This window comes from Carya illinoinensis, chromosome 5 (assembly GCF_018687715.1).
Source record: "Carya illinoinensis cultivar Pawnee chromosome 5, C.illinoinensisPawnee_v1, whole genome shotgun sequence".
Lineage (NCBI taxonomy): Eukaryota > Viridiplantae > Streptophyta > Magnoliopsida > Fagales > Juglandaceae > Carya > Carya illinoinensis.
This window is the reverse complement of record NC_056756.1, coordinates 7,358,448-7,372,696: the sequence shown is the minus strand read 5'-3', so window position 1 is coordinate 7,372,696 and position 14,249 is coordinate 7,358,448. Positions and strand designations below refer to the sequence as shown.

Below are 14,249 nucleotides of genomic sequence, written 5' to 3'. Positions count from 1 at the left end.
TGATTATTATCATCTGTTTGTATTTCTCGCTAGCTAGATTACAATCCAACCAAACTGTGACTCTTACAAGGAAGGAATTTAACAATTTCACCATAGAACGAGGAAGGGGGGAGTGGCTGTAGTTTCATGGGTTAGTGGAGAAGATGAAAAGTTCTGAGAAAGGTTGAGAAGGACAAAAGGAGATGAAATCACAGATCTGGAACACGAAGGAGAATATGAAGTGGAAGACTAGAGCTTGCTCACATGGTAGAAGAAGACGAAGCTGCAAAGTTGATGCAAAGACGAAGGACTCTGTTTTGGAAGGAGGCTTCAAAGGGCTTCGTATTACTCTATGGGAAGACGAAGGGAGGAAGGGCAACATTGGGAGGGAGGACTTCATATTACTCTGTCGTTTTGATACATTATGGAAACGCAACGTTTCCATTTTTCCACGCTGGCAACCCTGACTCCTCAGCGTTTGCATTCAGCGCTTGTATTTAGCATTTTTCTTCCCTAAAAGGGGGGAAGTTTGTCACCCATATCTATACTGAAGAGGTGCTCACATTTATTGTCCCTGCTCTGTTCCTAATCAAATCACATGCACAACATCAATAGTGTATCTTTAAGCTCAGGTGTAAAGGGTCTGTGTGCAGAGTCTTGTGAAAAATAATCATCATTCAACTTATCAAAATAAATAAACGTAATTCAAACTCAATGTTTTTCTTCTAAACTCGTAAACGAGCTTTCTTCATTTTTGTTTGAAAATCACACCGTTTTTGGCATTATAGAATATATGGGCAATGCTTGCTGCCAAAAGATGAGTATGAAACAGTAACATTTCTGTTCGAATACAATGTACAACCTATCAAACAGAAATTTCAGAGGTTCTTACAATTGGGTGTCCAAAAATTCACTGATAGTAGTGTATTTCAGCTGTGGATACAGTTTTGTCCCATCAACACCACCAGATGACTCGATATCAAAGTATGTTTGATCACCCTTTATGAAAGTAGAATATATGAAAATCATTTTCATGTTGTCAGGATATGGGATCTCTGCAATGTAATAAACCACATATTTTTGGTGCAAACTGTCAGCAAGAAACAAAAGAAGAATTAACCTAGATCCAAAAAACAGAGTTAAAGTTTATGACTGACTAAGATAGCGTCAATATAACATATCTCCCTCGAAACCAATTAAATCAGTGTAGGTAGAAGCACCAGCACATTTAAGCATAAATACCCTCCAGAGCCTAGGCACAAAGCCAACTAGGGTGCATATAATTTTTTTTGGTCTTCTTCAAATTTTATTCCCTTCTTAGTGATTTCAGACGCCTCAAGAAAATCCTCAAATTGACAATTAGCATCTAACTATGGCGCAAATAAATTTTTTAGATACTACTAAATTACCTTTAATTTTCCTAAGAAGCTCTTCTTCTGATACATATATCTTCTTGAGCTTCTTCCCAATCTTAGTCTCCCAAATCGCAACCAGCTCATCCATGGAGTGTACATTTCCTGGGGGCCTCAAATACAACACCTTATTCAATGTGCGTGGATCATCCACTGAACTGATTGTGAAGGCAGCAACATCACTTTCCTTAACAAATACACCTGCAGAAAATCCAAATAACTAACCAGTAGATTACCGAACTGCAGGTTTTAGTAAACAAAAACAAATCATTATCTGGCCATATCAATAGCAGGCAGGCCTATTACATCTTGATAAACAGACCTTTAGTATTTCCATTGCCAAATATGGTAACATTGTCCCTTGGAGGAGTCTCTAGGTCAGGTTGAACAAGCGAAGGAAGTAAAAAGCTCATAAAGTAGTTGCATGAGATGTAAGTGTAGGGAATGCCTTCAGCTTCCACAAGACGTCTAATTTCAGCTTTCTGTGAATAGAAGTTGTAGTCCATGTCTGATATTTGAACCTTATCCGGGTCTAATCCGAATTCTGATGGAATGAATCTCTGGATTATTGTACAATTATCAGTATCGCACCGCAAATAAAATATGAGAGGACATGTTCAGTGTGAATGTAACCGATGAATAAGCAGGTTACATAGTATGCAGAGAATGGATTTAAATGCAGGCCGGAAGATATACTAGTATCATATGCCAAACTAATCCTAGAGATATTTTCTCTAAGATTGTGATTAAATGCATAGGTAATCAAACGCATCTCATCCATTTAGTTACAATGCCTTGCCCCATTTAACGAAACAACGGAAGACCTGGGCATTTTAATTTTAGTATCTTCATTTCCTACAGACAACCATATGTATATCGAGAAAGAAACATTATAACAATTTCTCACTTACGGAAAAATTATTTTGGTTAAGAAATGAATCAAAATTTTCGATACAGTTCTACAATATCAATATCCAGAAAGAAATAGAATGATATCAAACAAAAACGACTAGGGGAGAGAGAGAGAGAGAGAGAGAGAGAGAGAGAGAGAGAGAGAGAGAGAGAGAGAGAGAGAGAGAGAGAGAGAGAGAGAGAGAGAGAGAGAGAGAGAGAGAGAGAGAGATCCGGAAGGAAGATTTTAAGACCTTAATGGAGCCAGCTTGTTTGATAGCAGAAATAAGAAGCTTCTGATCGAGAACTTGTTTAGAAGAAACAGCACAAATGACCACATCCACTTGCTTTATCGCCTCCACGAGGCTCGCTTCATCTTGCAGCGAGCCCTAACATTGAAGAAAATGAGCAAATAACACTCTAGATTCCAGTTAAAAAGAAAAAAGGAAAAAAAAAAAAGAAAGCTGTGTGCGCGCGCGCGCGCGAGAGAGAGAGAGAGAGATATGACCTTGAGGAGTGTGGCTCCGGCATTGGAGAGGGACTCGAGCTTGTGAGATTTTAGGGGGTCAGAGAAGGCGGAATCTCTTACGAGAGCAAAGGTTGGGTGAGAGAATTCAAGGCTGGCTTTGGCCAAATTGTAGCCTAGCTTTCCTGTCGCTCCGATTAAAAGTATTCTGCTCTTCCCCATCTCTCTCTCTCGCAACTCCGAATTGCCCCGGCGCTTCTATCAGTTTTGAATTTCGGCGAAGGTAATTTAGTTATGATTTGGTAGGAAGATGAAAAGTTTAAATTTTAAGATGAAATATTAAAATATTATTATTATTTTAGAATTTAAAAAAATTTGAATTATTTATTATATTTTATATAAAAATTTAGAAAAATTTTAATGATGAGATGATAATTTTGAATTTGAAATGAAAATTTTGATGAATGAAACCTAAGCTTAATTACGATTTAATTTATAATTTTATGACTCATTTTGTCATGTTTATTTTTAAATTTTGATTTTATAATTTTTTTTAACAAAATTTTATAATTTTTATTTTATCGAAAAGTAAATTTTTTATAATCTGCTTTAAATACAGTTAATATTTATTTTTTAAATAACCGTTAGATAATAATATAATCATTACTGTATTTAAGTCGGAAGGATTATATAAATACATCATTTTAATTGATACGATACGATATATATTTATATTAGAAGTAATGTTAGGTATAAATTTTAAATAAATAATTTTTACATAAATTGTTTTATAACAAGTGGATCTAACTAAAATAGAATAGTTTTTTTTTTTTTTGTGCTTTTTAAGGTGGGGTTTATTTTTTTTACAAATATTTATATGAAGTTTGTCTATTTTAAAATTTGTATAAATCATTTCTCTTATATTAAATCTATTATATAACAAAATTAATTTTATAATTCAACTTACATGTCAAGTCAAATTAATCAATTCCAAACAAGTTATCATTTTTATCCTTTTTTTTTTTTTAAGATTTAAGTGTTAGAAGAGAGAGAGAGATCCAAATCTGATTTTCGCTTCTTCCTCATTTTCTTTTTTCTTTTTCTCTTCCTCTTTCCTCCATCTATTCACCTTGTCTATCAAGATTGTTTTTTTTTTTTTTTAGCTTTATTTTACTTCATTCAAGGTTGAAAACAATTCTACTAAGCACAACTGCCTTGTGGAACTAGCGCGTAACTGTGTCAGCTTTTGTTAGTAATTTAAAAGAAAAAAAGAACAAAATAAAATGAAAGCAAGAAGCTTTCGATGGAAGAATAACTTGCATATAAACCAGAACTAACGACTGAAGAAGAATAGCTTAAGAAAGTAGAAGGGACTGGACTGAAATATAGAAGGAATGGCTGCGACTGAGGGAAGAAGGAAGAATAACGACTAAAACCCATTTTTGCAGGGCATTTTGAGTGGTTGAAAAATGTCCAAATCTATTTTTACAAATGTTGACCAGTCACTAAAAACGCCCAAACCAGTGCAGCATTTCAACTGAAGAATGCCAAACTTTTTAAGTAAGAAGTTTAGAAAAATCCATTTTGAGCTCTCGGCTCGTATTCGGATGACATCAACTAGTTAAAATCTTAAATTTAACCCAATTTTACGCTTCAAAGTAAATACCTTGAACTGAACCATTGCACATGCAGGCGGTCTAAAACTTTGAACTACATTGCATAGACCCACGACAATACCGTAGGTCAACCATAAACTCAAAAAATAAAAATAAAAATCAGTGGCCACATCCTTCCAGTTGAGCATCCTTCTAAATTCATCCTTCTACTTTCAATCCCACTAAGGACCCCCAAACCCAAAAATGTCGGCGATCTTGGAAGGCTTGAAAGCTCCACGAATAAAATTGATAGATATAGAAAAGAGATGGGAAACGAAATACAGAGTAAGAAGAAAAAATGAATATATTTTATTAAAAGATGTGCCCGGTTACACGGGATTCCCCAAGCTCGGTTGCATAAAGAGTTTCTTGGTTGAAAAAGATAAATCTAAGGTTTTTCGACAATTTATGAAAGACACGCGCGGCACAAAACAGACTCCTAGGCCGCAAGTCGTTAAGGAGAAAGTGGCGATTTTGCGAAAATTATCACGCGTGGTCCTTACACACCACCCCTTCCAATAGCCCTTCTCGCCACACTCGCCAGATGACTAGACTCACCACCAATAGATATTTCAGATTTGACTTTTGCAGCTGAAAAAAGACAAGCGTGTTGTCTTTACGCGTCATCACTGATTTCTAAGTCTATCGGAGCTGGTCCAAATTGTAAACTGTCTTTTTTTACATCCGTCTTTTAGTTTCCTTATTGTTACTTCATTTTTTTTTTTAGAAGGAGTTCATCTCTCATACTTTTGTCTGTAGAGATTGAGTCATCTTCTTTTATGAAGGATGAGATTGAGTCTCTGTTTAGATAAAAAGTGTTGTCTCTTGTATATTTATTTGTAGAGAGTATCAATATTAGTGAAGACTAGACCAGTTACAAATAGGCCTGCAACCCGATGAGGATAAGCTTCATCCACACCTGGTACGACCCGACCCAGTTAACAAAACGCGCCAACCCGACCCGAACCGTTCGTGCATGCGAGTCTATACGGACGGATCGATTGCTTCTTTTCTTTTCTTCTTCTTCTTCCATTTTTTTTTTCCATCATTCACGCCAACACCTCTCTCTCTCTCTCTCTCTCTCTCTCTCTCTCTCTCCATGGCCTAAACCAGAGGGCTCAAAGCTCATGCTGATCTAAACCGATGACAAGCATCGTAACATTCTTCAGCAAGTTCCTTTCCATCTTCATCCTTCTCCACCTTGGTTGCTTCATTTTCAGCACCACCTTAGACAACAGACATTCGAAGAAGCGAAAAGCTTCTCACCTCTTTCTTCACTCTGCTTCCAAACCCCTAGTCAATCCGATCTTTGAGAAACTGTAAAATAAAGACGACATTGCGTCCAAAAGAGCAAAAATGAAAGCAAGAAAAATATGAAGAAGCCGACCAACCAACAGAAATCAAAACTAATGTTGTCCGAAAGAAAAATAAAATTAGAACAAACCGAATGGAATGAAAATCTCTACCCAGAAAATAAAAACAAGAAAAATTTGGGATATTTGATTGCGAGAGGCTTGCGAGATTTGGAGGATGAGTGAGAGGCTGCGGCGGTATCGATTATGGCCCACATAGCTGCGTCGTTGAAGTCCTTGTCATCGGCGACAGAGTAAGGGATTTGAGAAGCCATCGTTCAGTTTGGGGGAATGCATTTAATAGAGGGACTTATTGGTTTGGATGACGAAGACGAACGACGTTCTGCACTGGTGGCTAGGGTTTGTAAAACTAGAGGAAGTGTGTAAAAGGAAGACTGCGGATCTATCGGTTTCGACCGATGTTAACGTATCTCAACCCGTTAAAGAGTTGGATCCGAATAATCTGATATTTGTCAGGTGGGCTTACTTCGATTGCTGCGGACGGACCGGCCCAAGGCCTTTTCTGCACACCCCTAGTTACAATTGATGCAAACTGAGACCCCTTTTACAAGCCTATATATTTTACTTCTTTTTTATTTCTAGTGTGAAAGCAATTCACAGCGAGAAAATCTATTTAACACACTCAACACAGCTAATTTGGAAGCTTTTCACATTAGTTATGCTAAAAAATGATTGGTATTTTAATTTTTTTTAAGCTATATTGGATCTTACTATAAGTGGTGTGTTAAGACACCGGCCTATATGAAGCAACACTCATTTATAGCACAAAATCTATGCAGAAGACTTTACAGATGAAACCCTGTTTTCACATTCTCTTGGGATATATTGTGATTTTTTGGTAAGTTGGGGGTGATTGTGAAGATTGATAGTTTTGCGTTCAAATAAAATAATAACGATTTAAGAGGGTTATCTTAGATGAGAAGGCTAAAAAAATCATGCAGTCCTTATGGACAAAGGATTTTATTGTAAGCTGGACGATCTTAATTTACAACTTGAAACAAGAAGAATTGATACAAAGTTTCATTTCATCAATCTGCACCTTGCTGGAACTCAGCACAATAAAATATCGCCACCTATTTTTCGTTTTTTATTATCGCCAGAAAGTTTCAAACAGCTAACAAGGAGGAAGGTCCCTAGGCGGAGGTAGAATGGATTGATCTGCGCCTTTTCCATTCTCCACCACAAATGCTGTCTTTAGACCCCAGCTCGTGTGAAGCTCCAGATGACAGTGCATGAACCACACGCCTAAACAATCACCACACACCATTTGGAAGATTATTGAAAGAATTCATAGTTATTACAGATATATCATTATGCACTGAATTAAGAATCATTGTTGCTTATTTATAATGCGATATGGTATTTGGTAATTTTTCATCTTGGACATACCTGGATTATCAGCTCTGAACCTTATGGCAGTCCAACCGCCTGTTGGAACCCCAACTGTATTTCTTTCAGGAGGATCCACCAAGTTAAATTTAGCTGGATCTTTAGAAGGATCAAAGTTCCCAACTCCAGTCCCAACAACAAAAAAGTTGTAACCATGAAGATGGAAAGGATGGGACTCAACCGTGAGAAGGTTTGTGTCTTGTAATACCAATTCCACTGTTGAATTAAAAGCTATCCTGCTTAGACGTGTGCCCAACGCAGTGCCAAGATTGGCAGTGAGCGGTGCACCAGTATAATTGAAGGATGTTGGAGGGCGGTCTGGGAAGTCTGTTGTGAACACACCTTTGATGCTGAAATAGTGAGCTTGAAGGAGGCCAGTTTGTGGCATTACGAAAGTGATGTTGTTTAAGGACGCAGTGAGTCGTGTTCCATTTAGACATGTTGGACATGGGTTCATTCCCAGCCCGATAGTGTAAAAGAGATGGCGGTCAACTTTAAGGGGGACATTTGCTGGGAATCGGGGGGAATTGAGACTTCGGATTTTGCCATTGTAGCTTAGTGCAAAAGCTGTGTCATTGGGTGCCGGCAATTGGGGAAGGATGGGGAGTACAGTATTTGGAATGCCTTTGTATTGTAGTATTGCCGCAGCAGTTTTGTTGTCAATGGAAAGTGGTGCATCCATGAAAGGCCTAGCAGCCATGAAATATCTGCTCGGCACTTGGGTAGCTTGAACAAGAACATTTGTCGTCTGCCCTGGTGCTATCAGTATTGCTTGAGTTGTAAAGGGTTTGGCATAGACTGCATCAATCTCTACTACTGTCATGTTGTGACCCGCAATGGCAAAGAAAAACTCGTCATTGAGCGCAGCATTGATTATTCTCAAGAGGTATGTCTTTCCCTGCTCAACCTCCATCGCAAAGGTGTCTGTAAAAGAGGAAGAAAATATAGGAGACAGAGAAACTGTTAATGGAAAGTGCCTTTAGCATATTGAAACAGTAGCACCTGAAAGTACCCAAGTGATGTTACAGAGCTAACTTAAGTAGGCTTCAAATAAGTCTGGCTTACGTTTCTCAGAACATGGAAAGAGTGGCCCTGGCTTTCCATTAATAGTATGGGCATCCGACATGTTTGGAGGCAATCCCAACTTGTTTCCCTGTTTGACAACCTCTTCAACATCATTGTTCCACCATTCTCCTGCAGAATTCACAAGAATTATAGGCAAAATTATTTCCTTCTATACATATGTATAAAATTGAGATGACAAACATAGTCAAACTCACCTAAGAGGATATTGACTTCTCTGTCAGGCTGAGGGAAAGGAAATGGAGTCCCTTGTTTAGGCATGACGACGATTGCACCATAGACAGTGGCTCTTAGCCAAGAGATATGCGCATGCCACCATAGTGTTCCTCTTTGTCCCGTGACATTAAAATCGTAGACATAACTGTTCCCTGTCTTGATTGGGCATTGTGTTATATAAGCTGGTCCATCAGCCCAGCCATTTCGATGTTGCTTTAGTCCATGCCTGGAAATAACAGCATTAGCTTCATCAACAAAACCACACGCACATATTTTACGAAGTTCCTAGCTTTTAACAATAACATTATATTATGCTAGTCCTACCAATGAATAGACATGTTATATTGGGCATAGTTGGTAACATTAATTAGAACTCTATCGCCTTCTCTAACATAAACTGTCGGGCCTGGGAACATCCCATTGACTGTAACAATGGGCTTCGCATGGCACAACCTGCTGACATTCCTCACTTGAATCTGAAAAACCAGAGAAAAGAACGCCATCATCTATAGAGCTAAAGAAAACACCTTAGGACACATAAAAATGCTAATGTCAAAGCTTTACATCGAACTGGTATTTCTTTACAGCAGCTTCTGTTGGAAGGAAAAAGAACGTCCCAAGTAAACATAACAAGAAAAAGAAAGGAACGTGGGAGAAATTTTTGCAGTTTCCCATAACTGTTTCAGAAATATTTGATTTCTGGAAAGTCTGTTTGGATGAGAAATGATGGGTCAAGATGTAATGGATTTATAGCGCAGCAAGTGCTAAAAGAGGGAGGTGATGTTGTTGAATTAGGTAGAGGATGCAAAGGTTGCATACAGAAGCTTGTAAGCAAAATGCTGATAGGGACTCAAAAAGGGTTTTGATCCAATTTGAAGAGCGAACAATAGTAGCTGAAAGAGCTCTTTTTTTTTTTTTTTTTTTTAAAATTAATTATTTAAAATTCTAAGGAACGAGCATGAGAGCTACGTAAAGCCAAACTTGACTAGTCGGAGCTTTACCGTTAAGGAAAGGGTAAGCCTCTTATTCATTAATTGTCTTTTTGTTTCTGAACTTTTTGCCTTTATTGCCAGGGGGAATTTATTTGTAAGCTTAAAAAATGGTAAATAGACGTCTTCTGTACTCACTCATACATTGTTTGGCGGTGATTTGGAGCCCTCCTCTGATCTGAAATGTTTCACTGTTGCCCAGTTACATCAGGGGCATTCTGATCAGTAAACCTTAACAAAATGTTCCGAATCAGCCTAGCTATTAGAAGTGAGTCAAGGATACAACTGGGTAAATGTTGGCGATAGATGATAGATACAATGGATAAACCTTTCTTTTCTCTGTTTTTAGAACCTTATTGTTTTTCCTTCCTTATTAAACACAAAAATGTCTTCCTTACAATCTGGTAAGCAAAGAAGAAGGCCTTGCTTCTAAGCCTTTGGATATTGTGTTGGTTTAAATATATGGTTGTTCAGTTGTCTTGCTTGTTGATGACAGAGCTTTGTCATACCCTCTTTAATGGTGGTTCTTCTGAGGTAAACATCTCTCCAACCGAAACAAAGGAAATACGGTGCCAGTCTGTTGAGAAGAAAAAGATAATTCCACGCTCTGGTTTTTAATCTGGGGCAGGGACACAGTCACAGAGTTACGTTTGTGCCACCTACACGTGGCTTTTCTTAGTCAGTGACCCAGCCAAGGTAAACATGTAATAGAATATATAATGTCTTCCCTTTTGTATATTTGTTTGATACTAATCTCAAAAGGCCGTAAATTGTAAGGGTAAAGAAGAAGAACACGATAAGAATAGCAAAGCAAGAATCTTGAATTTGATTCATTATTGAAGATGTTTTCATATGTAACTGTGAATTTATACTGCTGCTTATCGAGATCAGCATCTACAAATAAATAAGAATGCTGTATACTACAAAGAATAGCACACTACAGAAGATGTTGCATGTGCTTGGAAGTATCAGCCAAACCATTTACGTACGAGAATGCTTTTAGTACTCTAGTTATTTCCATTAGCCTTCACTGTGACAACTGTAGAGCCTCTCTTGAAGTGTGTTTGTGCAGGTCGAAGCCAATCTTTCCCCCCAATTATGTCCTTAGTTAAGAAGGGTGCAGCATCTTCATTGGATAGACTTTTTGACCATTCAACCCTCTTCGTTTTATTGGCCCCGGGACCGTAACATTGATACTCTCCGTAGTACACAGTGCTGATCATGTACCCAAAAAAGGGAAATAAACAAAGTAAAAAAAGGAAAGCGGAATGAAACATGTTAGAATAATATATCAGTTTCGTGGTGTTAAATAAGGTCAATTTTAAAGAAATTTATGGGCTTAACCCGTATCATAAAACCGGTTGTACAAGATAGGATTGTTCATTATTTATAAACATATTCAAAATTTTATTTGTAGATAAAGTGTGATTTATTTTTTAACACCATCCTTTACGTGTAGGCCAGTATTTTTTTTTATCCTTGTCATGGGGTGGGGTAAGTAGTATGGGTTCTCATTCGTCTTGTGACAGACTCTGATATTATACAGAAATTTATGGGCCTAACTTATCCCATAAAACCGGTTCAAAGAGATATATTTGCTCCAACCTTATAAACATGTCCAAAGTCTTGTTCACATATAATGTGAAATTTATTCTCCAACACCATTTCTCATGTGCAAATCAGTATTTTTTCTAGTCTTTGTTACAGGATAAGTAGTGTGGACCCTTAATTACTATTTGTCTTCTGGCATACTCTAATACTATAAAGAAATTTATGGGTCAAACTCATTTGATAAAAACCTTTGATTTGGAATTCTTTCTTCTTTGTAAATATATAGATCATAGATTTATGCGTACACCTGCGCTTGCTTTGATCTCCCCAGTCATCCCAGCCCTGTGGAACAATTACACTGGACATGTAAGTTAGGGCAAACACCACCCTAGAGTAAGGCCCCCATGGTCTTCCAAGAATAGCAGTTCCAACACCAGTAATCTTGCAACCCAAGAAGGTAAAGCCAGTGTCCTCTGATGGCGAATTACGATGCTGAGCAGTGATAGCTCCATCTCCTTTCGAAAGTGAATGCAAATGGCACCTCTGCATATATGTAAGGACGAAAATTGAAGCGCGATCATACGTGTAAAATTTTGCTTGAAAGAAGTTATATATAATGAATGCCATCGGATTTTCTCAGTGACTAGAAGGGAATACTCACTTCAAAGAGGGAAGCAGCGTTTCCACATATGAAATCAGTGGCTCCTTCGATATAGCAGTTGCTGTAGTAATGTCTGCCAGCATCATCCAGGAGAGTATCTTGATAAGAAAGAATTCTGCAACCATAGAATGCAGCCCTGTCTCCTGATACCCTAAGAGCAACAGCTTTGCCTGATGTCCCAAATGTATTCTGGATAAAACAACATAAGTACAGAAATTATTATACATTCATTGTACACTAAAACTGATCATTATATAAAATAAATACGAAGTTTCATCAAAGAAATTCTGCCACCTACAAAGTAGGATATGCAGAGCAGACTCATATTAATCTTGTTCCCTGTCTGATGCATCTAATTACTATCAATAATCATGCATAGAAAATAAATGACTCCCGGCCGGCCACCACCTGTAAACAAAGGCTTGGCATATACCTGAATTACGAGATATCGTCCAACAAAGTCGGAAGCCAATATGGAGAGTGTTGCAGAATCATGTATCTTCCCGGTGTCACCCCATGTTATGATGGTGTTAGAGGCCATTGTGCCACTCAAAGTTATAAATGGTTTATCAGCAGGCACAACAATTTTTTCCCTGCGTAATTAGAGCATCAGAGAATCAGTCGATCGATCGTACACATCAATCAAGAAGCCATAATATCAACACGTACGTGCGTTTTGCTTAATTCCCAACAAGAATCAAGTATTTATAACTATTAATATTAAACAGCTAGCATATATATATGTATATATATATATCGATACCCACACACGTGACACACCTATATGTCCCTGGCTTGACCCAAATGAAAACCAATTCAGAGTTATTAGATGGAACTGCATCAATGGCATCTTGTATCTTCTTAAAATCTCCATTTCCCGATTGATCCACCCTAATGAGAATGGCAGTTGACATGTCCTTAGGGCCCGTGGCAGCTGCAGCCATAATGAGAGAACTAAAAACAACCATGTCAACCAAGAGAAACATTGCACAACCGTTATAAAGCTTCTTTGCTGCAGCAGCCATGTGCACACGTGATCACTTTTCTCGTCTCGATTTGGATGCAGAGAATAGCTATCGCTACAATTTAGCTAATTAAGCCAAGGCTTTACAGAGGGAATGAAGGAGTAGTACTCGTCGGGAAAAACAATTCTCGGGGTCCTTATTATATGGCCGTCCCAAATTGAAGGTCAACACATCGGTGGCCTGCCGGTGGCCGTTTTCTTAAGGTAGAAGCTGAAAGATCACGGCCTTCACGTTAGCATGTACGTATGTATCCAACCTGCCTGCAGATTGTGCTTCAAACCCACGTATCTATTTAATTGTTTGGGAAAGCATCACTCTCAAATTTCATATTTTTCATTAGAAAATGTTATTGTGTCTCAAGTATTTGTCTCCTCATTTTGACTATTCATGTATTTTATTTTATTTTTATATTTTTTAGTTAATGGTTAAGAAAATGAATATTAGTGTATTGATGTATTTTTTTATTTTTTAAAAATATTTAAATATGTTTAAAAAAATGTGGAGAAGAAAAAAGAAAAAAGAAATTAAAAAGTGGTTTGTTGTATCTACACTGAATGGTACGTGCCTAACGTTAGCATTACCCATTTTCATTACATGCCTAACGTTAGGCAATATAGCATTACCCTTTTTCATTACATGTTACGTTAGGCAGTACGGGGTTTGTTGTATCTACACTGCCTTAATCACGACGATCATTCATGACTTTCAACGACACGACCCTGAACTTCTCAAACTAAGTTATGTGAGCAGTATAAACGGAGCCGGCCGCCGGTGGCTATATATATATATAGAGAGAGTTTGTGGTACGAGTACATTGTATACTATTATTTTATATTAGAAAAAATTGATACAACTAATTACAAACAGTGTAGTACGTAAAAAGCATGTAAAAGTGATTGTATATAAAATTTTTATAATTAGCGTAAAACTTTCAAAATTTAAATAATAATAATAATAATAGTAATAATAACTTTTATTAGATGATGTGCTAAATGTTATTTTGAAATCGGAATTGGCCTGGGTCTGACTATTGAAATTTGACCCATTAGGGAGGAATTCGTATTATTGCGGGAAGAAAAGATATATATATATATATATATTTTCAAATAAAATCGCATTCTTTTATGGGAAGAAAAGATTGAATGAATACGCATAAATTATAGGCAGACGAGAAAAAAAAATTAAATGTCTGGCGGTGCACTGGTTGGTGGGCCTTTTAACAAAAAAGAAAAGTTCTTTAAACACAATTCTAACATAAATGAATGGATTGGGCTAACAAATGGGTTCTGGGCCCTGCTGTTTTCTGTGAATGATTGGTCAACAAGATGGGCTTTTTATGAGATGGACTTGTGAACCTAGGCCCATGTACATTCACAAGGGTATTTTACGTAATTGTATAAGGTGTACTGGATATAAATATCTGCGACCAAACCCTAATCTCAAATCTCACAACTCGTCGGCTTCATTGTTGATCTCTCTCTCTCTCTCTCCCCCCGTCCCTCTGAATGTTTGTGTGTGTTGAAACGTGTGTGTGCGTTTGCGATCTATGAAGGAGAAGG

The 14,249-nt window shown here is 37.5% G+C and overlaps 3 protein-coding genes across 4 annotated transcripts; all 3 read right to left on the bottom strand.

The window, feature by feature from the left end:
- Window positions 1-783: 783 nt before the first annotated feature.
- LOC122311905 (probable pinoresinol-lariciresinol reductase 3) lies at window positions 784-3,038 on the bottom strand. 2 transcript variants are annotated; one of them, XM_043126673.1, is made up of 5 exons: window positions 2,791-3,038; window positions 2,537-2,671; window positions 1,714-1,951; window positions 1,389-1,592; window positions 784-1,069 (listed from the first exon to the last, which is right to left on the bottom strand). In XM_043126673.1, the coding sequence occupies exons 1-5, from the start codon at window positions 2,968-2,970 to the stop codon at window positions 1,011-1,013; spliced, it is 816 nt and encodes a 271-aa protein (XP_042982607.1). In that variant the 5' UTR covers window positions 2,971-3,038; the 3' UTR covers window positions 784-1,010. The 2 variants fall into 2 exon arrangements, with proteins under 2 accessions (XP_042982607.1, XP_042982606.1); XM_043126672.1 differs by having other exon boundaries at window positions 784-1,034.
- A 3,663-nt stretch (window positions 3,039-6,701) lies between these two features.
- On the bottom strand, window positions 6,702-9,190 carry LOC122309069 (laccase-11-like). Its single transcript, XM_043122426.1, has 6 exons — window positions 9,029-9,190; window positions 8,789-8,940; window positions 8,446-8,690; window positions 8,231-8,359; window positions 7,166-8,089; window positions 6,702-7,021 (listed from the first exon to the last, which is right to left on the bottom strand). The coding sequence occupies exons 1-6, from the start codon at window positions 9,137-9,139 to the stop codon at window positions 6,891-6,893; spliced, it is 1,692 nt and encodes a 563-aa protein (XP_042978360.1). The 5' UTR covers window positions 9,140-9,190; the 3' UTR covers window positions 6,702-6,890.
- A 1,066-nt stretch (window positions 9,191-10,256) lies between these two features.
- LOC122311494 (putative pectinesterase 11) lies at window positions 10,257-12,987 on the bottom strand. The gene is made up of 5 exons (XM_043126070.1): window positions 12,446-12,987; window positions 12,099-12,258; window positions 11,666-11,854; window positions 11,312-11,547; window positions 10,257-10,668 (listed from the first exon to the last, which is right to left on the bottom strand). The coding sequence occupies exons 1-5, from the start codon at window positions 12,688-12,690 to the stop codon at window positions 10,461-10,463; spliced, it is 1,038 nt and encodes a 345-aa protein (XP_042982004.1). The 5' UTR covers window positions 12,691-12,987; the 3' UTR covers window positions 10,257-10,460.
- Window positions 12,988-14,249: the final 1,262 nt, after the last annotated feature.